Genomic DNA, 25,616 nt, shown 5'->3' with positions numbered 1-25,616 from the left:
TCATCAACTGGCCTCATTATCGAAAGAAGATGTTGTTAGCGAATAACAATCCCACGGTGCGTAATTATCTTCTACGCGCATTACAGTAAATGACGTTCTTTGATAAGCAAGGAGATGGAAGAAAGTATTCGGTGAACGACGAGTTTATAAAATGCCCGCAGGGAATAATTAACTACATCTGTACGCTAAGATACATCTCTTCAACTCATTGTCAGGTCTCTAAAGCATTTAACGGACAATCATTGCGCTTGGCGCATTTCAACACTTGTATTCAAGTTCGTGCGCTGAGTACGAGAACTCGCCTTCACCCTCACCGCCACCGCGCTACGTTGCACGTGATCAACACTGTTATGTACATTAATTTCACTTGGAAGTTATTTTCGACGAAGGAATGCATCAGTGAAAATACTTTTCTTTTCTTTATTTTACATTTAACTCATATAAAATCTGTGAAATATTGTTCATACAAAACGAAAATTCAGCGAAAATTCATTCCTGTTAAAATAAAGTACATGTAGTGTATAATTACATTAAAGGGGCGAACCATGATGTCTTTCGGGGGTGCAAGTACGATTCATGTGTATACAATTCGCCCCTGGGAGAGTGATTTGTTTTTCAGCCCTGTATTCGGAAAGTCGTCACAAAATTATCTCTTGCATCTAATCTTGATGAGTGAATAAGAAATGAACAGTCCAATTCCACCGATTTGCTGTTTCTTTTTCAAAATATATCAGAAATTTGACATGATTCCCAACGGCAATTGTATATTGCAGGGTCACGTCTCGATAGCATGCCCAATGATTATGAAGCGAACGCAAGGGGGGTAAACATTACAATTCAGACTTGAGATAACGAACAATGAAAAAACGCAGATATTTATTATTTATTTGATAGAATAATATACCTCATACGATATTTGTGAACTGCATTATGGACCTGTGCCTACCCCCACCTCCCACCCTTCGGCAATTGGGTCAATGAAATATATATATAGCCGCCGAACGGAGTGGCGGGAGATTACACAGCAACGGTGTAGCAGTTATATTGCGAATATCAATGTAAAACTGGTTTAAAAATTCCAACCGCATCTAATAAAATCGATATTTTCAGACAGACCATACAGCCAGCTGTACGTTTACTGTACTCGCTGAAAAATGAAAATGTATTAATTTAGATGATATTATGATATTCATAAGTGCTTTGTTCTCGTCTAATTGCCTGCCTTGTTCGCTATATATTTCCATTTCTCCTGGATTCAGTCGAGTTGAAAATAGAGAAAAAAAAAAAAGAATTGGCTGCGTCCAATCCTATGTAATCAATAACCGGCATGGGTACGCGTAATTGGAATGGCGTGTGATGCACAAGCTGAGTCTCAGTTTATCAAAGAAATTCATTAAATGTATAATATCAGTGACTGTCATGTCGAGGCTTAATTGTAAATTTCAGTGGAATTTCATTTCCTTGTAATTTGGTTGTAATTGAACGCAATCTAGTGAGGTTAATTGCGTATTTCATGGGTGTCTTATTGCGACATTGTACACGAGCATTAGAACAACACTTGTCACTGTATTCTGAGAATACGGTATTGATTGCGACTATTTCTGTTTTCGAGCTGCACGTCGTTGTTTAATTGATTCCGTGCGTAGCCTTTACTCAATCCCGCCACGTTCGGCGCAGTTTAGTATGACGTCATTGTCTATCGCCTATTTTTTTACGGGGATGGGTGGGTTGATGATGATGTAATGTGATATAACCAACATGGAATAAATATACTAGTATTCCGTATCCACGTGTATTTTATTCTGGTCCAGGGAACATACACCTAGATGCGAAGGCAGAAGCAGGGTCGATTTATATAATTTAAAAGCATCATTCTTTATCGAGACAATTTCTATCAGGGTGAGGGTTGACGTATATCACTGGCTGATCCAGAAATTCGGTAAGGGGAGGCGCTCCTATTGACGTGGCCGAAGTAAACCTCCGGTGGGCTGCTAGTGGGTTTGTCAATTGATTTTTTGTTTTGTTGTTTTTTTGTCGACTGAAGGACGCGCGCGCGCCTCCCCTAAATCCGCGCGTCGATATTTCTAGTGGCGATGGTTTTCAGCCAGAATACTTGTTCTGTTTATTTGACCATGGACATCTACCTTCCATGATTGGACGATGTGCCATGTTCTCTATATTTGTTTTTTCTTTTATTGTTTTCTCTACAGTTTCTTTGTTTCTTCCTATTGTTTTTTTTTTTGTGTGTGGATTGTTTGTTTTTTCTCTATTGTTTTTCTACAGATTGTTTGTTTGTTTCTCCGATCGGTTTTTCTACAGATTGACTGTTTCTTCTATTGTTTTCTCTACAGATTGTTTGTTTTTCCCATTAATTCCTCTACAGAGTGTTTGTTTCTTCTATTGTTTTCTCTACAGATTGTCTGTTTCTTCTATTGTTTTCTCTACAGATTGTCTGTTTCTTCTATTGTTTTCTCTACAGATTGTTTGTTTTTCCCATTAATTCCTCTACAGAGTGTTTGTTTCTCCTATTGTTTTCTCTACAGAGTGTTTGTTTCTTCTATTGTTTTCTCTACAGAGTGTTTGTTTCTCCTATTGTTTTATCTAAGGGTTGTTTGTTCTTCATATTACTGTACTACGCAGATTGTTTCTCCAAATTGTTTTATTGTTCGTTTGTTTCTCCAATTGTTTTTAAACAGACTGTTATTTTCTCTCAGGATTAATTGTTTCTCCTGCTATTTTCTGAACAGATAGTTTCAGTCTTCAAGTTGTTTTCTTCGCAGATTAATTGTTTGTTCGATTGATGTACTATGTACATTGGTTATTTCTCCAATTGTTTTCTCTGCACTGGCAGTTTGTTTCTTTCTTTCTTCTATTGTTTTTTTTCTTATTCCCTATGGAGTTGCTTGTTTTTTTCTATTTTTTTTTCTCTACATAAACAAGTCTATGAAGAGATGTTAGTGAGAATGTTGAAATGATTTAAAGTAGGGGGGTCATCACCTGCGCACGCGCGGGAATTGAGTCCCAATCGACGATAACAACACACGCTAAAAACGCAAAGGCTTATGGGTGTCTACAATGACACGCTATGGCCATCTGACGCATGCGCAGGTGACGACTCCCCCGCTTTAATATTTCCTTACAGTTTCGTACAATTCAATCCAAATTGTTGTCTTCCCATGTAACATTACTTGTAATACATACAATTTAAAATTTCAACATAGACAGTTGTTAAGCTCTCATCAGGCTCCCCACAATATTGAATAAAGTGGTGGGGGTCACCAAACACTCTGTGTTCTGTTCGAAAAAAAATGGTGAAAAAATGGGATGAAAATAGCATGTTTTGTCACAGTTTTCAATGGAAAGGATATATATCAATATCTAACGATATACTGTAAAATGACTAATTTTCACTGGGTTTAAATTTCACTGATTTAGTATTTCAAGAATATTCAGTGGGTTTTAAATTCACGGTTTTATAATTTAGATAATGTGTTCTATGCTTAATTTTACATAATCACTGGGTTTTAATTTAGCGCATTTTCCAGTCAGCGAAATAAGCAAAATTAAAACCCAGTGAATAATTACCCCCTTTTACAGGATAGTGGTTTATAGAGATTTGTGGATTTCTACAATACATTATTATTTAGTGGGGTTTTAATGGCGGTTGTCTTTTGAATTTGCTGTCATATTGGCAGTTTATGTGTATTATTAGGCAGTTTTTTTTCAAAAAAGCTGACAGTGAACATCAAATCCACTTACTGTTGACTTAAATACATAAATATAGATATATAGAAACATTGTCACTGCTATATGCGATAAAATGTGTGCACATGTCAAACTCTTGGTGGCGCTCTGCGTTACAGAATTTGGAGCACATGAGTTACAAACAAGCACACGACGAAATGGTAAGTAAACGCGGAAGTGGGTAAGATTGTGGTGAAAACTGCTGATATAATGAGACCGACATCGTTATGGTTATACCGTATGCATTACGTAACATCTATTGTTTCTCGTGGTTTGGAATGATCGCTGATTTTGAGTGAAACGTTCGCGTGTGAATGAAAAATGAATGATCTCACTCACATGTGAACGCAAAATAAGACTGTAATACAACTGTGATGTTTTTCGGCCTCCGGACACTGGAAATAGGGACCGGTATACATATTTATAAAAGTCTTACTCACAGTCACTTGTAAGCTGTAACGCCAAGTAATACTGTCCAAGTAACTGTGAAATGATGATTAATTGTCTCTTAATATTCACAGTTAATTCGACCAATTAAATTCATAATATTTTTAGAGATTGGCTTGTTTTTCAATAGGAACCCTTATTGTCGACAAATATTTTCGAAGGTATTTTGAATAGGTATTTGGGGCATTCCATGAAAAAGTGTTGCTCATATTCTTTTTGAAGAAGTGCACATTGACCACAAATTCTGTTTTCTAAATGAGTTTTGGGATTGTTTTTGTCTTCCCTTTTCAATAGCTAGGTCAAGGTTGGTTCTGAACTGTAGTATTTCAGGGTTGCTGCTAGACTGGCGCAGTCGGGGCGATTAATTTGTTTTTGTAGTTTAAATTCAAAAAATCGAAATGGAGGTGTTAGCGCGAAATCGCCCGACTGGTTTATTCTGCAGGAAATTCATTGCTATTAAATATTCATGAATGCCCACAGGTGGGCGCGGAAACACGTGCCAAATGAGGTGAACATGGTAAAGGTCACACTGCAGACATAACATGGCGGCACGTTGAAATTCGAGTTTGTCGTAGTCGTTGTTTCTAATTCATCACAATTTGTAAAAAAGTAACTCGTACTAGTCGTAGAATTAAAAAAAATCGGCTGCTACAACCAGCCGACGTCTTTTCGGTCAGAGATCAGTTGAAGAGACGTTGTGATTGGCTCAGATGATTGTCAATTAGAACATCATTAACATAATTACCCGTTGAAAAATCGACGGGTTCCTGCTGTGTCGATAGAGGGCCATGCAGAATAAACCAGTCGGGGTGATTTCACAGTTACAGGGGATTTCGCGCTAACACCTCCATTTCGCGAATTTTTGTATTTTATTTGAACTACAAAAATAAATGAACCGCCCCGACTGCGCCAATCTAGGTTGCTGCCACACTATCCGTAAGAATGTTGTTCAAATGACACACTTGGAACTGTGTTGAAAGGTTAATACCACACCAGACGACAGTTTGAATTTGAATGGTGAATTGATCATACTCATTCTGTATCATGAAACGTGATTTACCATATTCCAAATACAGCTAATTTACACAGGTGTTTGAACACACATGTGTGCTTGTGATTTGTATTTGGCTGCCATTTGTGGTACAAATGGTGAATTAGGTGCCATCTATTTAACCATGAGATGAACCTGACTCAAATGGGTCTTACCGGTAATATATGTTAATGTAACTGTTACCTTTATATACCATTCATAGCGTATCCATGGAGACATGTTTTAATTCCATTGTAAACATGAAGGGGTAGCAATATTCAGCATGTGTCAACATCATTTACACCCAAAATGAAAATTTGACGAAAAATATTTGTGAGCATATCTTTTGATAAATTTTATTTGTGAGTTCACAGATCTGGTGTGGCCAGACCTGTTTCTCCGTATGATTTCATGCAGGACTAGTGGCCATGCTGGATATGGCTAAATCTGATTTATAGTGGTTTAATAAAAGGGATTTTGAAATTAGCGTTATTAACATTGTGTTTTGATCATCCAGGGTACTCCAATCAAAGATGTCACTATCAGTTCCAAAGCTCCAACGTCTTTTCTCGGTGACAAACACTCTGAGTTCATTGCAGCGTATGGATCAAAGAAAGATTACGAATATGTAAGTATATGTAGAACTGTACATACATACCAGTATGTATCACATGGCCACATTTTCTCCTAGGTCTTTGGTAAGGGTTTTATACTTGTAACTATTGTGGATAATACTGCATGGCAAATGGAAAGAAAATAACATGGAAATCTGGGTATTTTCCAGATTCATGAAAAACCAAAGCATGTTCATTCATATTGATGAAATCTCAAGTTGTTAAAACATAAGCCAAACGACGACTAAGCTGCCATTGCCTAGAAATTGAAGTTGGGAGACGTATACGTCCCAAAACACCAGCTGATGAAAGAATTTGCAAAATTTGTAAAACAACAGCAGTCAAAATACATTTCATAATGCACTGTCAAATATATTCAAATAAAAGACCAGAATTTTATGAACAATTGAACAGAAAGTACAATAATTTCTCAACACACCACTGCATAGACAAATTCACAATGATTTTAAACACTACAGAGCCATTTCTGCCCAGACATGTTATCAGATACATAAACAATGCTTTTACCAAAGACACTAAAAAAAGAGGGACGAGCGACAGGATGTCCAACATCGGGATTTTCAACCCGCTATTTTAATCCTTCTAACAGTCACCAACATACGTGAGATCAATAAAAATATCGCAGTTGCACATCCCTCTTTCTCTGGTGTCTTTGCTTTTACTAAAAGACAAGTACTAATTTAAATACGCTGTTTTTCATGTTATATCCATTTAAAAAAAAAGAAGACTTTTTTAAGTACAAACCATAGAAGATTTTTAATTTGTTTATGAGTTTAATAAAGATTATTATTAATGTAGCAAAATTAAATTTAAATGTTAATGTCAACGGTAGTGATATAACATCATGTATAACCACCATTCTATGCAGGAATATGCCATGACAGAATATCTTCGAATGAGTGGCATTTACTGGGGATTGACCGCTATGGACCTACTTGGTAAATTGCATAACATGGACAAAGACAAAGTAGTTCAGTTTGTGAAGGATTGTCAACACGATTGCGGTGGAATCAGTGCTAGTAATGGACATGATCCGCATATGCTATATACACTTAGTGCTGTACAGGTTAGTACATGTACTTCTACATGTAATATATTTTCATAAAATATGCATTTATGTAAATTTTGAACGTGTTGCATAGTCAGAGCTAAAGTCGCTTTCTCCGGTCCACTATCAAGTCATATGCAATTGGGGTATGTGGACCATTGATATTCCTTAGTTTGTATAATGTTCAGTCATGAAACTTTTCTATCACAATAGGGCTCGATGTTTGCATGTGACATAAATAAATTGATTCATGAACCAAATCAATTGAATAACATGAATTTGAACCAGTGAATCGACTTGGGAATACAATCCAAACTACTCTCAAAAAATAAATGACTCCAGTGTTCTCCCAGACGCATTTTTAAGCATCATGGCTAATTTACATAACAATGCATCTAATTTGCATAATTATATTTGCATAATATTTAGTTTCCCTACTAAAATAAAGAAAAGATATTTTTATATCTCATCTATTATATATCATTTTACTTCATTGTATTTTATGTGTGCATCAAGTCAAATAAAGTTTGAAATAGAACAGCAAAAAAAAGTGGAAATACTTAAAGTCAGTCAGTGAATATATTGTTATCAATGGAGGTAACTGGTTCATCATTATTTTGTGTGCAACAAGTACATTCAGTTTTATGTCAGTTCATATGACATCGAGGAAAACATTTTTTGGTTAAATTTGTAAGATCTGTGAGATTGCGAGTTATCAAAATATGATGACATTATTAAATCAATAATGACAACATTTTTTTTTCGCAACGGCATTTCAAAACTAAAGTCTGCGATTTGTTATTGACCTTATACCTCATGCGTAGCGATACGATCACCGTAACATCGTCAGCTATTGTTGCGATCATTGCTATCTGACTTTTTGGTGAACAAATACCAAATTTAGAATGTTTTGTTAATTAAAACGATTCATTGACGATTATCTTAGAATTTACATCAAAATTGCCAACAAGATGTTGTTTTTAAACATCGCGAAAAAACATGCACTCTGCACCGTCATATTTAATACCTCAATCGAAATCCCTTTGTAACCCATCATGCATTGTTCGTGATGTCAAAACGTGTGGGGGGATTGGCACAGGAGGGCGCCGTCCAATTTGGATGGAACATCTTGAAGTCAGTCATTTGTACCCCATCGTCGAAGCACCAACATCCCGTTTACGAACAGATGAAATCATTTCAGTGTTTTTACTGAGTAATTCTCAACGAAATATAGAAACATCACATACAAATATACAGGTTCGAAAATTATGTCTATAGCAAAACAATTTAACCGCCACAAGTTTCTTGCTGGAGTGAGTTCCACATGTGATTTTATTGCGTTAAAAATTTTTCCATTTCAAACTGCGCATGCACACACACAGTTATTTCTCGAAATGTATACTAATTAGGTATCTTGTTGCTGGTGAAAGTTATTGAAAACATTTTGAGCAATAGTACTAGAGTGAAATATAAACATGCTTCTGCATTCTTAATGAATTTCTTAGGTTGCTATGATCATGGTAAAGAAAAAACCTGTGGTTACTTTCAACAGTTTGCTGGAGTCTGATCAAAAACCTGTCTCAAAAAACACCTTTACATCAGTTTTTCGATTATTTTTGTGTTATCGGAAAGCATTTTGGCAAAATTTTACTACAAAGTTAAGATTTTCATTGCTCATGAATATTAATTTATGTAAATGAGACGATTATTTCAACCAATCGTGTCATGCAACCCCCTGTCTGTTACGTCGCCTTAGGGCAGTGTTCCTCGGTAATGAGGCACTCTATGAAAGAGGTACTTCCAGAGGTCAGGGTTTGTTTTTTCTTCTCGTCCACAGTTAAATAATTTTTTCTTCGATTTATTTACAGTTTTCCTTTCAATGCGACTTAATTTCACTTGTTTTTTTATAAATTTTTGGTAATTAGGTAGTGTCACCAGCAATGAAGTAGTAAAAACTGCAATTAACAGCAGTGCAGCAAATTGGGATAGATCATCCCGATGTACCCTGCTTTGTGTTTTGTGAGACTTGTTTTGTCACATTACTACCCAAGTATTTGTTTTTGGATTTGCAGGCTTCGCACCCTTGAAATACTTGGTAACTTTTTGTAGATTTCCGTTTTTAGCACTGTTTCCGTATGTCTAACAAAAGCGAGATTACCTTTCAATCAATACATGTTATTGTTTTAAAGTTGTGCAGACTGACACTTGTAAACAATACAATAAGCATTGTGAACAAGATTTCAAGGATCATGGGCGAAACGAAAGCGACGTCGCTTTTTGGTTAAGTGACACAGGCCTGCAGTGCTTGAAAGGCCTGGAGAGAACACTGTACTCTGTAATACTCAGTGATTTGGATATTCACCGGACATCATCAATAAGTGTTTTCTGTTAATTTACTGTTTCATAGAACAATTACCCGAAAAGTACCTTCCAATCATTGGCTATAAATTCCTCAATCACAACAAACGTAGATCGCATCAAATATATATTCTAATCATTCTCAGATATATATTTTAAATATCAAAAAGTTGTATTGTTACTGCATTTAGGCACTGAATGACTTAATTATTAAACATTCATTTAAAGGTACCTACAAAATTGTCACAATAGGTCAAAGGCCGCCGCACTGATCACTGGAATTATATAATGGCTAAGGTATTGGGATTGGTCAAGTTGTTTTTAACTGAAAATATTTAGGAATATTTTATAAAAAACACATTCATACCTTTTCTAAACACATTGTACTAATAAAACATTGTTTTTCATTCACGGAAATCAATAAAACAAGACAAAAGACAATTTCATCTTAATTCCGATTATACATTGAGGTGATAATGTCCACTCTTGGAATTTGCTGTGTTGTGACCATTCAAATTATCTGCAACACTGCCCTCTAACTATAGGGAATTGATTACTTTGTTTTTCTCATTAAATTTGTCTTTTTGCATTAGATTTTAACGTTGTATAACAAAGTGGACGCCATCAATGTGAATAAAGTAGTAGACTATATCAAAGGCTTACAGCAAGAAGACGGGTCGTTCACCGGAGACAAGTGGGGTCAGTGTTGTTTTTGACCTTGTTCTTAAGCTTCTTCTAATTTTTCTTCTTAATGAAGCGGCTGAAATCACTAAGATTCACTGTGTGTTTGACTTACCTGATTGACACCCTCACTTCATTTCTCTTCAGCCCTCTGCCTTCCATGCCCCTCTACCCCACTCTCCCCCACCCTGCCCACTCGTAATGGTTGATTTATGTTTTTGCAGGTGAAGTTGATACAAGGTTTTCATTTGTTGCCGTAGCTTGCCTCTCGTTACTGGTGAGTACGGTGGGTTACAAAAAAAAAAAAAGAAAATTTATATAAATTGACAATTGATTATGGTAATGTTAGTATGACAATTTTTTTTTAAATTAATTTGCTTTTAATTAATTTCAGGGTCGTCTTGATGAAATCGATGTGGATAAAGCCATGGAATTTGTTTTAAAATGCATGAACTATGATGGTGGGTTTGGATGTCTACCCGGATCTGAATCTCATTCTGGTCAGGTAAAGCAATGATTTGTTCTGTTTTTTAGCTTCGCTGTCGACTTTGTCGAGCGGAGCTCATCATATGAGTGATTGTCCGTTGTCTGTGTCAATGTTTTACTTTTTAGCTCTGCTGTCGACTTTGTCGAGCAGAGCTTATCATATGAGTGATTGTCCGTCGTCGTCCGTGTCAATGTTTTACTTTTTCGACTTCTTCTTGAAAACTATAAGCCTGAATGCTTTGATACTTGGTGTATATGTACCTTGGGTAGACCTCTCTTATATTTGTTCATTTCATGATGATATCTTCAATTCTCTAATTTTGGTGAATATTTTTGTCATTTTTGGTAAAAAGTGTTATTTTCAACTTCTTGTTAAAAACCGTACATCCAATTGCTTTGACATTACATATATAGGTACTACATCATACATGTGGACCTTTCTCAGATTTGTTCATTTCATGATGATATCTTCAATTCTCCTATTTGGGTGAATATTTTTGTCATTTTTAGTAAAAAGTGATATTTTCGACTTCTTGTTAAAAACCACAAGTCCAATTGCTTTGATATTACATATATAGGTACTACATGTGGACCTCTCTCAGATTTGTTCATTTTCTAATGATATCTTCTGTTCTTTAATTGCCATGTGCATTGCTAACAGCGGAGCTATCTCAGCCGATAGGCTGCTTGTTTGACTTCTTCTTGAAAACTACAACCCTGAATGCTTTGATATTTGGTGTATATGTACCTTGGGTAGACCTCTCTCAGATTTGTTCATTTCATGATGATATCTTCAATTCTCTAATTTTGGTGAATATTTTTGTCATTTTTGGTAAAAAGTGATATTTTCTTCTTGTTAAAAACCACAATCATTTATGGTGAAAAATGATATTTTTGAATTCTTGTTGAAAACAGCAAGTCCCATTGCATTGATACTATGCATATTGTTCATTTTCTAATGATATCTTCTGTTCTATAATTGAAATGTGCATTGCAAACAGCAGAGCTATCTCAGCCGAGAGGCTGCTTGTTTTATTATTTTAATATGCAAATCAGTGACTGATTGTTTTATGACTTGAATTTGTTCGGTTCTATCTCTATTTCAGATCTACTGCTGCGTTGGTATGCTGTCTATCATTGGTCGTTTACATCACATAAATGCAGATTTGCTTGGATGGTGGCTGTGTGAACGGCAACTACCATCGGGTGGCTTGAATGGTAAGTTAGACTAGAATGGTGGCTTTGCAATTAGTAACGGTAAGCTACATGTGAAGGAGAGCCATTGGCACCACTAGTGTATACAATTGTTGTTGGCCGAGTGGCTTGGATGGTAGCTTTATGAACGACAACTGCCACAAGGGTTTTGCAACAATGAAATGTTTACTTATTTCAGAATTACAATGCAGGGTAGAATAATGCCGAGTAGCGACTGAATTGACTTTTAGAAAAAATGTTAACTACTGTAGAATAGTTTATTTTAGCTGGAATTAATTTTCACTGAAAAGACTTTTTGGGTGTTTTCTATGGAATTTATTTTCACTGATTTTTGAAAAGTTGAATGTAAAATATAGGAAAAAGGCATATTCACTGAATTTTATTTTCACTGAATCATTCCATCAGCGAAAATAGCGAAAATAAAGTATTACAGTAATCTGTGTTACAACAAAATTAAGTTCATTGTTCATACATGCTTAGATGAACTCAAACTCTAATGTTCATCCACACCACGGTTTTAGAGCATTTGTTAAAAATTTGTGGATGTGCTACAATAACATATAGTGATGATTCAATCTGTTTCCATGGTTGTGTACAATTCAAAAGACATCTTGTCTAGTTGAGAAAATTTTCCAGTTTGCTGTTACATATTTCCCACTAAGTTCTGATCAGCATTGTCAGTTTTGAATTCATTAACACAACTTGACATTGTATTGAGAGAGTGTGACTGCGATGAGAATACCAATATATTATCATAACTGTTATCTAGGTCGACCTGAAAAACTGCCAGATGTGTGTTATTCCTGGTGGGTGTTAGCATCGTTGAAAATCATCGGTAGAATACACTGGATTGATAAAAAGAAATTAGAAACTTTTATATTAGCGTGTCAAGATGATGAGACTGGTGGTTTCTCCGACAGACCTGGTGACGTGGTAGGTACACTCAGCATTATATTGCGTGGTAATTGTGTTCCTATCTGCTTTGATTTGTTCTTTTTTAATTTTAGACTCTATTTTATCATAGCACCTGTTTGTCGCGTCAAAAATTAATTTTTCGAGTACATTGATGTAAACAGTACAAAGTTTGAGAACCTATACTGCGAGTATGCAAAAAATGTTTTTTGCATTGGAAGTATTTTTCTTCTATTAACTGACATTCTGTTTTTTCCTCACCTTCACAGGTTGATCCATTTCATACTTTATTTGGAATTGCTGGTTTATCGTTATTAGGAAGTTTTCCAGATAAGATAAAAACTGTTAATCCTGTGTTTTGTATGCCAGAGGAAACGCTGGAAAGAATACGACTACATCCCCAAATACTTTCCTAGATGCTAAAACTTTCGTAAACATACATCGCTTAGTATGTAGACCAATGGAACATTAAGGCTCACAATTCAACATGTGATAGAATTGTGTGAATAACATCAAATATTTGTTATATGTATGGCTATATTAAAGCGAGAGGGTCGTCACATGCGCAGGAATTCTCAAGCGATGATAACAACACACGCTAAAAATGCAAAGGTTAATGACTCCCCTGCTTTAATGTAGGAACATCAAAATAACTTATTGCACATTCTGATTCATTAAATCTTCTTAATCAGCAGTTTATCAGTTTCACTGATGTACACATGCACAAAGTCATTGTTATTTGCAACTAGAGACATTTTAGCTAGTATTAGTTTAGGGTTACACCAGTACAACCAGTGGCTTGTGACCTCTCAATACCAAAACGGAACTCTTTTTATGCAAGCACAAAACATGTTTTGTTTTTTTAATTTCCTATTTATTGAACTTATGTACAAATAAAAACTCATCCAGAAACATTTCTCTTGTTTTTGACTAAATGGTACTCATTTTTAGACTTTACAATACGATATATACATAGGCAATTGTGGTCAATGTACTTACTATTAACCAAAGGAGGGGGTTGCTGGGTCGGGAAAGACAACTGGCACATTTGTATTTTGTCTGCCTGCGAAGTGTACAGGTGCACTTAAATGCATCTGTCCATGATTTGACTGGTATTACATAAAGTTGAGATCCATAGACCACCAACACATTAATGTACGCGAGTGTGAGTGATATCCACTAACATGACAAAGGTTTTGTTTCGGGCTTGAACCTTTGACATTCAATGAAATATTTGTGACTAAAATTTATTCAAAGATTTGTATTCTTTCTTCTTTTCAAAAGCAGGCTATCCTTATCTTACAAAAAAATATAAATATTTTGGAATGTACATTTCAAGATTGGTCACAGTCGGAATACACAAACATTGTCGCCAGTCAATCTGTCAGCTTCACGCTTCCAGCTTTGGTTTATATCCAACAATTTCATCCCAGCCTTTACGACATGTCTTGACTATCCAATCATGTTCATCATCATCTGAAATGAAACAATAGATCGATGGAGTGTATAATAATTTTTTTTTATGATATAAATTTTATGTATGACTAACAAAATTACACAGCCTTTCATTTAGGCAAAACAAAATACACACAAAAAGCATGACCCCCCCCCCCCCACCCTGCAGTATGTATATGTTGGAAGAGGGGAAAAAGTCATCATAAACTGATCAGATAAACTGCTACCTCTATCAATTTCCTTTGCAACATTGCTGTATGTTTTAGGAATATTTCCAACAGTGTTATGACCTTAACCATGATTTCATATCAAACGTCCCACTACATTTGACATGGGTGTTAAAGGGGAGCCGAGGTCTGGCTTTTATCACTCCGTACATGAAATTTGAGATCTATGAATGAATTCTAGGGTAAAAAACATCTTGTATGTGCTGCGAAATACTCTAAATATCAAGTATAAAACAGGCTGTGAAGTAGACGACAAACGTCCACTTTGTATGGTGTTATTTCGCCTCTAGAGAGCCAGTCAATGATGTCATCAGTTAACACTGATAATTGAACCCATTCATTCTAGTATGTCAATCCCATAGAAATGCTACTATGAAAGACCTTGTTAACTGACTACTTAAAAGTTTAAACATGGTGAGGTGTTGTGCGTATGAATGCCATAACGATTCTTGTTTCTCGATATCCCAAATGAAAAATGTTATGGTGCCCGCTGTAGATGACCCATTCGACGGCCCGGTCAGATACAATTCCATTTACACTTGGGTACTTTAACACACACACACCTTTTACTGCTATCATTCCTTCACTTGCGGAACATACCTGCATTTCTGAGGAATTTTTTATTGTAATCTATGACCACTCTTGTTTTAGGATTATAAAAACCATCTCCACAATCGTAGCAACCTTCAGGAATTTCACGTGGAGGAACGCGATTTGTTAACTGTGATCGACCTGTAAAGATATGAACAATATTAAACAAAAATTAAATCAAGTTAAGTTACACCAAAGTAAAATGTACTGTGTACTTGACTCAAACCAATGCTTGTGTTGAGAATTGAGAAAGTTCCATTTTCTAACTGATCTTTTCTTTCGGCAGAAACATAAAGCCAATTATATCTTCAGGCAAGAATTAATATTTAGATTTTATTTTCAAGTGTAAATGGACAACTCATGAATTATTTGATTAATAGTATTTTGTCATACATGGTAACTGACTTGTACATTTACTACAAAAGATCATTTTGTATTTTTATTGTCAAACAACTCATAGTTGAAGGTATTATAATAATTGACTATTGAATTTTCATAACGTATGTATACTGATACTAAATGTGAAGAATGTTGAGCTTTGAGAAAAGACGTTGATGGCTGCCAAAGATGTCACAATTATTGAACACCTTAAGGTAGCGAGAGGGGAAACATAATTTATAGTTTAATCGAGTTTAGGACTTTCCTCACCAGTTACTAAGCATGCAGTTATGGCACTGTATATGTTTTCAGAAAGCTGAGATATAGCAGAATACGGTCATATATGTTTCGTCTTGATATTTGCTCAGGAGATTAAGTTACGATCGTTCTCGTTAACCTCCTAAACGGAGAGTTTTTTTGCGGGATTGTCAGTTTCTCGGTGTTCCTTTTTTCTATGTCTCTGATCTTTTCACTGTTTCTTTATAAGATAATGGTCTTTGAGAATGCGTCTCGAAATTTGTATGTGCCCCATAGTTCTGGAGATAAAGCCTGTTGAACTTTATGGACTCAATTTTACAAACGTCTTCCTGTTCCCAAGGCTGTAACTCAACGTCAATGGCTCACATAAATGTCCATGAGACATCATATTTTAGCCCATTTTGTGGCGAATAGATTGTGTAATTTGTACATCGTTAGCATAGAGAAAAGTGTTGAAAAATGACATCTTCAATAGTTATGATAGTCAAAAAATAGTTTCCGTAAAAACTCAATAAAACGTTTTTGAATTTGGCCACAGATAAACAGCTAATTAATGACAAAATGTCGACCATTTTGATCATACTTTGTAAATATACAAGTATCTGATATGCGTGAAATGTTAGATCGTGAAAAATTGGTTGGTTGTTTCCTAAAACGTGACAAAACTTAGCAGTTTCGTCGAAAATGGATGTTAACTTGAGCAAGATGGCGTACCGCGCAATTAATTTATTCAAGTCCCTTTGTTATGTTGAACAGCGTCAACAGTACAATCGGTTCTCTAAACATAGGGCGGGCCTTCATGACAGCATATATTTACTTACGGCATATACATGCCTTCAAGTACAGATATGTTTGCATTACTCTCAGCCTATGGAGAGTGTACCGTTATCGAATTTGCTATAATCAGTTAGCTGTCTGAATTACGTGTAGCATTGGGTAATGACCTCCAAAGTTCACGCCATGATATTTGAATTCGGACCACCCAGCTTGACCCGTCGACAGAAACCGCTATATCCACTGGTTTTTTTTATCCGTGTCACCACTCTCATCTATCTCTGCCAATTCTGTTTTGAGTTTTCTTATTTCATCGTCGGCATCTTGAAATTCTTGTTCTAATAGTCTTTTAGCAACGTCTAAAACTTTCCGAGTGTTTTCTCTGAATGTGGTTCCAGATATACCAGTAATAGAGGAGGCGGTAATCCCATATAGCTACTAAATTTACACATTGCACGACGACCCTTTCCAATGCCACGAGCCGCGATCACCAGCTTACGATTCACATCAAAAGAATGTCCACTCTTTTTTGACGCAGGAAATTTTTTTTATTCCACTCTGCAGGCTGACTATAATATGAGCCCAGGTCACTTTCATTTAGATATCTTTTAACGGCGACAGACATTTTTCAGCGGCCAGTTTTTTTCATCTTAGGTTATTAAAACACCGAGAAAAGCTTGAAATACTATAGTGTAATGTTTGTTTGTACTTCGATCGCGTAACGGACACTACTTATAGATTACACAGGATATAATAAAGCTGGATGGTCAACAAATCAGTATGCAAATTAAATCCTCTGTCTTCAGTCTGTCATTCAACATAATATGTAAATGCGTGAAGGACGTGTTCACCTACAACTAAGTTTCCGGGAATAAATTGAAATTACGCAACAAATGCACCGCGCACTGTAAATTCGGACCAAAGATAAAGAAAGTACACAATATAAGGTTGCATAATCCGGGATTTTTAGAAAAAAGATTTTTTTTCTAGTTTTTCCCCTCTCGCTACCTTAAAACACCTGTCTGTTTGTAAGTACATTTAATTGTGAAAATCTTGTGGTTAGTGGACTTGAAATTCAAAACATCTATTGGTGTGCTTCGAAATAGACGATAATAATAATTGTTTATTTAACATATAGGTACAGTCTGTGGAGCACTACCTTGTGTCAAGAGATACGTCTTTCAGTGGAAGAAATTGGTTGAAAGACCATTCTAATGTTGGATTTGATATTCAACATAACTCTTGGTACACAACCCCAGTCCACTAGATTACCAAGCCATCACAATTTTGATAAATCTTAGATGCAAATGACTTGATAACTTGTTGAAAGTGAGAGAACCACAACTTGTTTTGCCCCCAACATAATGTTCCATTCTTTTCAGTAAGCATGTCCACTGTTCTAAATATCATGATTAAATATATCAGTGGAAGTGGATGCAATGACAAGACAAAATGGAACATTACTTGAGGAGCAAAACATTATGTGTAGTTTTCTCACACTCAAAGAGATCCATCAGTTCATGGTACTTTTAACAGTTTGGGATCTGGACACATTTGGGATAGCAAAGTACAGGATTACAGGATACAGACTCTCACCTGCTGGTTGTAAACCATTACAAATTTCAGTAAAAAACCTCCTGTCATACCCGTCACAATATAGCCATTCAGGTTCATCGTACTCAAGACCGTCGGCAAACGTGTATTTACCCTATCAATTAGAAAAAGACATCAGTGAAAAATAACGAGATTATAAAGATTTACTACTCTACACTGACTTTGTGTGACCATCCAGCATTAGGTCAAGAACTGCTATTGAATTATTATGGAAAATAAACATGATTCTTTCAACCAAATTATAGTTACTTCAGAAAATCTTTGACTAAGCCAAGGACTTTTACGAATATGCAAATGTTATATCCATGGACGATTCAACGAGAGTACCATGTGTAGTATGTTAATTGAACTTCTTTGACCAATAGTATAGTAGAAAGCACTGGATGATTAAAGGGCGGTAGTCGTCGCGCCACGCATGTGCGAGATATATGGTTCTCATATAAACAAAGATGGCAACTTTGACTGTTGTGCAAATTAATAAGTACAAATTGACCATTTTCCGTTCACTGCGAGAATCACGCGTTATGCGTGAAATCGAACGTAAAAACAGGACAAACAAAGGTCATAGCGTCGTTCTGTCGTCAAACATCGCGTGGGATTCGACAAACGCAAAAATATTTTGGGGACATTTCCATGCTTAGTAATGTGCTGTACACATTTGATGATAGGCAATTTTGATTAAGTAAGGGTATTCGAAAGCAATATTCCTCTGTCGAAGATCGGCTGGTCGATGTGAGCTACGAAATAAAGAAACTCGAATTTCAAAATCAAATCATTCGATTTTTGCGGCAGACGTTCGACGTGCGTCTTACATGCATCTCGCGAGATCTCGCAATTGTACGGAAAATCATCTATTGAAATGCTACCAAGCTTTAGGTAATTGGAAGGTATCGAAGGAGTCACTGACAGTAATTAGTGCAAGTCGCGCCCAGGTCAAACTTCATACTTATGATTTCTATTAGAAGAGCGCATTGGATTGTGGGAAAACCAATGTTTATCAATACAAATGTTGCACATGCACAGTGCGACGACCATCAACCTTTAAGTTAAATTGTGTATATCGGTACATAAATGAGATAGGTTATCACTAACTATATTAAAAAAATCATGTAATACTTATACAAGGACACTAACTAGTTTTTTTCCCATACGGACACTACTGCATCAGTATCTCTTAAAATGTACGATAATACTACTTACATCGACAGCTATTCCATTTTCCCACTTTGCAACATATTTACTTCCATTGGGAAAGAATATTGTGCCTTGTCCATGAAACATGCCGTCGTTCATCTCACCTTCGTATCTTGTACCAGTTGGGAAATCATAAAGTCCCTTACCTTCCATTCTGAGAGGGTGAAGAGTAGAGAAAAATTATTTTGCTTGGCTTTAAATAATTTGGTAATTCGTTTTACAAAATCGACAGTGAGAGAGATCACGCGGTGGATCAAACTTGAAAACAGTATCAGTTATTTAAATTTTATCTTTCCCTTCTTAAGGTAGCGAGAAGGTTTTGTGACGTTTTTAAATAAAACATTCTCTGTCTGTTGTCTCGTTCAGAACAGTAATTTAGGTTATATATATCAAAAGACTAAGTATAGAGGTGCAAGTTCGCACAAACTGGACAGACATTGTTTACATAATTATCACGTGACATCAAAAATGGCGAACCTTGTAAAAATGACTAAGTACGCGATTGCGAGAGCACACTGCGGAATTTCCTGGTGAAATTTAAGTTATGCATTGTCCGTAATCAAGTCCATTGAAATGCGTCTCCGATAATCAAAAGACCTATTATTCCGATTTCTATGCAGGTTTGTTTTTTTGTCCCCAAATTATTTCATACTTGGCACCTTTAACAGACTATTATTCTGTGACAAAGCATTTTCTTTAAAAACCCAGACAAATTTCGCACCATCATTATCTTTTGAACGATAACTGCGAGTTTGAATGTCCAAGTCCGAACGCACTTGATTTGGCGGCGGTCCCAATGAGTCGTTCTCGATCAAAACTTCAACTCGAGAAAAACGCGAAAAACAGTTTTGGTTAATAAAACACTGTAGATTTGCTGCATTATTATAAATATACACTAAAAATGGCCAAACATATTAACCACTGATATCATAGAACTCATAAAGAGTGTCAGATAATGAATAATTTCAAGCTCGAGCGCGAAAAATGAAGAAAACTGCTGGCATTTGAGTCCGTACTCCAGGAACGTTCGGGTTTGCCATTGTTATGCAAACGAACAACGAGGGATAATCCTCTGACAAACATTACTGTCCCACTGTACACGCTGACAGTTTATAAACAAGCTAATCCTTCAAGTGTCTCAGATAAGACATCTAATAAAACGGTTTTCATGGTGAAACAAAATGGCCGATGTTTGAAAAAAAATTGCTGTGTCAGAGTGCGACACTGAGTGGCAGATTTTTCTTTGCCTCGTCTGTCAACGCTTTCTTTCTTTTTTTCGGCATTGCGTTAGAAAAAAAATGTATTAGTAAAATAGAATATTGACTTGGAAAATAAAACGATTTAAAAGAAAGTTGTGCAAAGTTACAGTACTCCTTTCGCACAACCTCCCGCCCGCTTCCGCTTTTCAATCACCTTTTTCTCTCGCTTTTGCGACCGCTTGTTGAATTCGACCGGACAATTTCCGCTTTATTTTCAACCGCGCAAACCCCGAAATATCACCGCCCACCTGCTCGCTCGCGCGCATTTAAAATTCGGACTAACAGAATAATTTACGAGGTTCACATTGCCTTATAATTGTCTTTCTGGTTTTTATAGATGTTGAACAGCTGACAAAAGTTCAAATACTTTTTGTTTTAACTATATATAATTATATGCACGCAACCTGACCCTTTGACCTCGATTTGGCTTGGACTGAATATTTTATTTTAAACAATATTCTGACGTGAAATACAAAATGTATTTCAACACAAGTACGACAGGGTTGTCTGGGGTTTCTTTCCTGATTGTTGAGTCTTCGCAATGTGTTTTGTATAATTATTGTTGTTTTCCCCCGATGCTGAAGGACCTTAAAGCTAAATGGCAGTTACATGCATGGGCTGAGTGAAAGAAAATATTTCTAAGCCTAAAATAAAACCTAATATTACACCTCTTTGTGTATTTGTTAACTTTACATATGTTTGTCATGACAGTATGTTTGTAAATATCTAGAAAAATCTCGTCTTTCGTTGATAATTTCGATTGTTTGTTTGGAATGTCGATCCCCGTTGGTTTCTCCATACAGAGTTTAGGAAGGGCGTCGATCAACACCGTGACAATCAGCCGAGAGAAGACAAACATTGACCGTAATTCATGGAGATCATGTCCATAATTTGTGGGCTGAAACCCCAAATAATTAATCAAGTATTAATATTTTAATATATATTTTATTTTACATCGCAAAACTAAACCATGCCCAAAACAGAGCTAGAGTTGTTCGCGGTGAAACAACCGTATTGAAGACGATGCAACTTCAGCTAGCCATTTCTTACCTTGAAATAAAAAAAATAAAAATTCGAAGAGCATCGGGGAAAATATTAATAATCATCCTTATCAATTGCTTGCTTTATTTTATTTTAATCAGTTTTCTCTGCAAGTTGTGAAATTAAGTAAACCAGAGTAGCGTCGATGATTTTCAGCCCTGAAGGACTTTGAATTGTTCATCGACTGGCCACCAAATAGTTATGGCTATAACTAAATTTGACACGTTTTTCTTTTAAGCCCAATAAATTATTCATACATAGAGGATCTCCAATGAGTGACCGTGTAATATCGGATTTATTAAACGAGTGTAGTAATTTTCATATGTTCCGAGCCTTTGGCGAGGAACATATGGAAATTACTACACGAGTTTAATAAATCCGATATTACACGGTCACGAATTTGAGATCCTATTTATCACATGTATTCTTTTTTGTTGTAATTCAAAGCCAAATGTTTCCACTATCGTCGGCAGCCGAAATCGACAACGCAAACACTGGGCGCATTGATTCAGTCGAACAAGTAAAAGTGAAGAATCATTGAAGAGACAAAAGCGATCAAAAAAAAACTTTAATAAAAGTCCAAACACCAACCTAGTTAGAATACAAATAAACAAATTACATTATTTTTAACTTAAACACTTAAAGCGAAAAACGAAAGCAGTAAAAACTATTAAATACATCAAAAAGCTGTAGGAACTACAAGTATTTATCGGGGTTTTCCCCGTCACTCCATGACGTCATTGACATGGTCCACGAGATCAAACATGGAAGTCAACGCTGCGTCGATTGAAAGTTATTATTTAGTTCTCATCTGATGACTGAGAGGAATCAAACACATATATTCGACGTCTTTTCGGTGGAATTGTTGAGCTATCATTATGGCAATGTTGTAATGTACGTGTACATTAAATACTTCGCCGGAAATGGGGCCTCCAAATATCGGTGTGGATTGTGAACTCAAGGTCGGGCATGATGGCTGATATTGGTTGATGTCAACTGGGACGCTATGTTACGTTGTGGCTGAGGTTGCATAACAGAAGGTATTGATGTTTGGCATGGGTTTGATGTGCTATAGTTAGGGGTGGCTACTTGATTATTTAAAATGCCAGAAATTTCTCTGTGTTGGTTTTCTGATATAGTGCTGTAGGCATTGACGGACTGAATGTTACGATAACCGGAGATCTGCATTATTTGTGTCGGTGGTATATTTTGGTCACTTAATGTAGTATGGGTCGTCACTATTTTTGTATTAAACCAGCTGGCCGTAGACTGAGATATTTTTTGAAAATAGCAACTGGACATCTTCTGGGATTCGCAGGGACGTCCCACATCTTTGGCTTCACTTTTCTGGTATCCCTTGGATTTTCTCCAGTCCGAATTTTAGTTTGCCGTTCAGAAAACTCAATATATTCACGACTATCAGTACATAGGCTCACATCTCCCCAACACATGTTACGGTGCTCGGTATTACCCCTCAGACCAAAATGTACTGTGTTATAAAACCACATAGTACTTATTATGGCTTCATGACTGTGGGACCCAAACTGTCCCGATTCCCACAGAATTTCGATTTCCTCATCTGTAGCCGCCTTAGCTGTTCGCGGTAGGTTGCCCTTACCATCTTTCTTTAATTTCTTCTGCTTTGCTTTTATTGTTTCCCGCACCTCATTAAACTCAATACTACTGATCAGTGAATACATGTATTTGTGTCGTTTCAGGTGACGTTCAAAGCTAGAAAGCATAGATCGTAAGGAAGTAGGCTCGTAGTCATCACCGCTTGGTTTACGGACACTGATAAAAAATGTGCATAAAATTGTTTCCAGTTCATTTGGAGGGATTTCGTGAATTTCTCTAGCTTCGTTTATTTCTGGTGTCTTCAAAAATTGACCCAGTAATCTCATATCACATAGAGTTTTCTTGGCTGTGTTTTTGTTTTGTTGAGTTTCGATTGTTCTTCTGACATCGACATCGGTGACTGGCACAAATTTACATGGTCGTGAAGGCCCGGCCTCGGCGCCGTCGCTGTCAGTGGTCTGTGCTGTCGCTTCACCCAAAGAAGCATTTTCTGTGACGAAAAGAAATGTTACATTTGTTATTATAAATATAAAAATAAATTCATGTTGTGGAATCATTTTATCTAGTACTCGCAGTATTGTGATGTGTTTTTACCCAATGCATTATGCGAGCATACAATACGCCGAGTGATCATGATCTCAGTATATCAGTTCTGACGAAAGAAAAAACGTAAACGTACCTTCACTTGGTCTTTCTTGCTCATCATTCATAAATTCTGTCACGTCTACATCAAAAGTATTGACTAAGTCGCCCATATGTATCATGATTTCGAACGTTCGATCAGCTGAAGGTTTGTTTACTTTGAGATGCAAATTTGTGCGATTGACAGCAGACGAAACATTATCATGCCCGAACTATTTTCGGGTTGGGAGAATTGAGACTGTGATTAATATCTTTAATATTTTGTTTATTCAACAGCGATAAAATCAGAGATTATATAGAATCTAAAAATCTAATAAGTATAATATGTAATAATTTCTACATAATTTGTCATTAAAATCTGCCTCATCGTAAGTGTTGCACAATTCAGTACTAACTTTACTGATTAGGTCAAAGGTGAAATTAGGTGTATTGGCCAATCACATCACAGACTTAAAGTGTGACGTCACTTTCAAAGTGTGTAATACCAAAAATATCACACGGGTGTTATTACACCGAAAGTGCATGATACATGTGATAAATGTCAAGCTCTGTTCGATTTTTTCAGGGCATGTGGCCATTTTTAGTCGAAAATATTTTTTGTGAGAACACTTTTGCGGTACGTATACGGTATAGACCGAGCTCATTCAATGATCGTGACTTAATTTTAAAAATTGAATGTCAAATTTTACCAGACGTGGACCGATGTGAATTCGATATCGTTATTTTTGGAATTAATCACTAACATTTCCTCGTTTCTCTGCTCTGTCAAAAGGAGTTACCTAGGCTTTTTTCACGTAACTGTCTCATTAAAATTAAAATAAAAATATTACATCTAGAACAAGCACCCAAAACACGTAACAAGAGGTCCCAGTTCAGTTGCTTTCACGATACAAGTGTAATACAGCTATTAGGTTTGAAAGTGTCGTTCAGAATGTAATAATAGTTAATACTAGTTGTATGTTCACACTTTACTATCAAAACCACCATTTCGACCACCCATGTGCCAGTTTTCAGTGTTTGGGCGAGCGGTCAATGTTTTCAATGAGCGAGCGAGCGAAAAAAAAAACGCGAATAAAATGCGGTCGGTTTCCGGTCGGACAAGACCGCGTGGTCGGAAATTAAACGATAAGCGGTCGATGTAAAAGCGGAAGGTTGGGCGAAATGAGTACTGTGTGACCATGTTTCTCCGACGAAGTCTCGACTGACAATAATGCTGACAATGGACGTTAGATAAACACGCATTGTTTGCAACTGGAAGCTTATCACCCGTTATATCAGAATCGTCAACAACAGAGTATACAGATAAGATGTTATCATTTAATTCCTTCCAAAGATAAACACTATGCATATATCCACGAAACGGCAGTTGTAGTCTTTTCTGCTAGTGTTTTAAAACACTAATTTAAGCAACGTTATTTCGCAATTTCGATCTTTTGTAAACCTGGGGTGATGTATCAAGGTTTAAAGTAACCGTTTTATCAATTTTTGAAAAATCAAGAAAAAAATGAAAATTTCCCTTCTCGCTACCTTAACTAAAATATTGTTTGCTTATAATTCGGAAAATCAAGTCTTCCCGGTATCTTGAGTCGACTTGACACCAAATTCTGACAATCAGAATGCGCAATAATTACGATACGATGTCACTGTTTATTACGACGACACAGGCCATCGTTAATATGACACCAAGGATGCAATCACGGCACACTTACCGCCCATTTTTGTAATCACCATCGTAGTTACTCCCCGTGTACTCCATTTTGGATTTTGTGTGTTTGTTGTCAAGCGACTCTTTCGCCCATGATGCATAGCGCGACACAACGCCCTCTTTGTCGCAAATGCGCATGCTAAAAAAATAATATTATTGAGGGCGTATATATAACTTTGCAAACATAGAAGCTTGTGTTGTAGGAATTGTACAGAATGGAAATTTGGTATACATGCTCAGAAATAAATGTTCTACAACTTGACTGTGATCAAATATTTCTTCTGAATTTGAGAGAAACGTTGTGTTGTGAGAAAGTTGCTACTGTTTTTTTTTTAATCCCCTTTGTT

At 36.3% G+C, this 25,616-nt stretch overlaps 2 protein-coding genes across 3 annotated transcripts; one reads left to right on the top strand and one right to left on the bottom strand.

Annotated features, from left to right (window-relative positions):
* The first annotated feature begins 3,852 nt into the window (after positions 1 to 3,852).
* LOC100368447 (geranylgeranyl transferase type-2 subunit beta-like) lies at positions 3,853 to 13,470 on the top strand. 2 transcript variants are annotated; one of them, XM_002740179.4, is made up of 9 exons: positions 3,853 to 3,905; positions 5,739 to 5,849; positions 6,725 to 6,922; positions 9,856 to 9,961; positions 10,168 to 10,220; positions 10,338 to 10,448; positions 11,536 to 11,647; positions 12,414 to 12,577; positions 12,826 to 13,470. In XM_002740179.4, the coding sequence occupies exons 1-9, from the start codon at positions 3,876 to 3,878 to the stop codon at positions 12,970 to 12,972; spliced, it is 1,032 nt and encodes a 343-aa protein (XP_002740225.3). In that variant the 5' UTR covers positions 3,853 to 3,875; the 3' UTR covers positions 12,973 to 13,470. The 2 variants fall into 2 exon arrangements, with proteins under 2 accessions (XP_002740225.3, XP_085348677.1); XM_085492551.1 differs by lacking the exon at positions 3,853 to 3,905 and adding an exon at positions 3,915 to 3,982.
* LOC100368154 (MORN repeat-containing protein 5-like) lies at positions 13,409 to 25,357 on the bottom strand. The gene is made up of 5 exons (XM_002740177.4): positions 25,274 to 25,357; positions 19,054 to 19,201; positions 17,836 to 17,947; positions 14,839 to 14,970; positions 13,409 to 14,032 (listed from the first exon to the last, which is right to left on the bottom strand). Exons 1-5 carry the CDS (start codon positions 25,318 to 25,320, stop codon positions 13,947 to 13,949), a joined length of 525 nt encoding a protein of 174 aa, XP_002740223.1. The 5' UTR covers positions 25,321 to 25,357; the 3' UTR covers positions 13,409 to 13,946.
* Positions 25,358 to 25,616: the final 259 nt, after the last annotated feature.

This window comes from Saccoglossus kowalevskii, chromosome 17 (assembly GCF_978046115.1).
Source record: "Saccoglossus kowalevskii chromosome 17, keSacKowa6.1, whole genome shotgun sequence".
NCBI classification, from domain to species: domain Eukaryota; kingdom Metazoa; phylum Hemichordata; class Enteropneusta; family Harrimaniidae; genus Saccoglossus; species Saccoglossus kowalevskii.
Note: the sequence above shows the minus strand (reverse complement) of the source record. Positions and strands in the feature narration are given on the sequence as shown.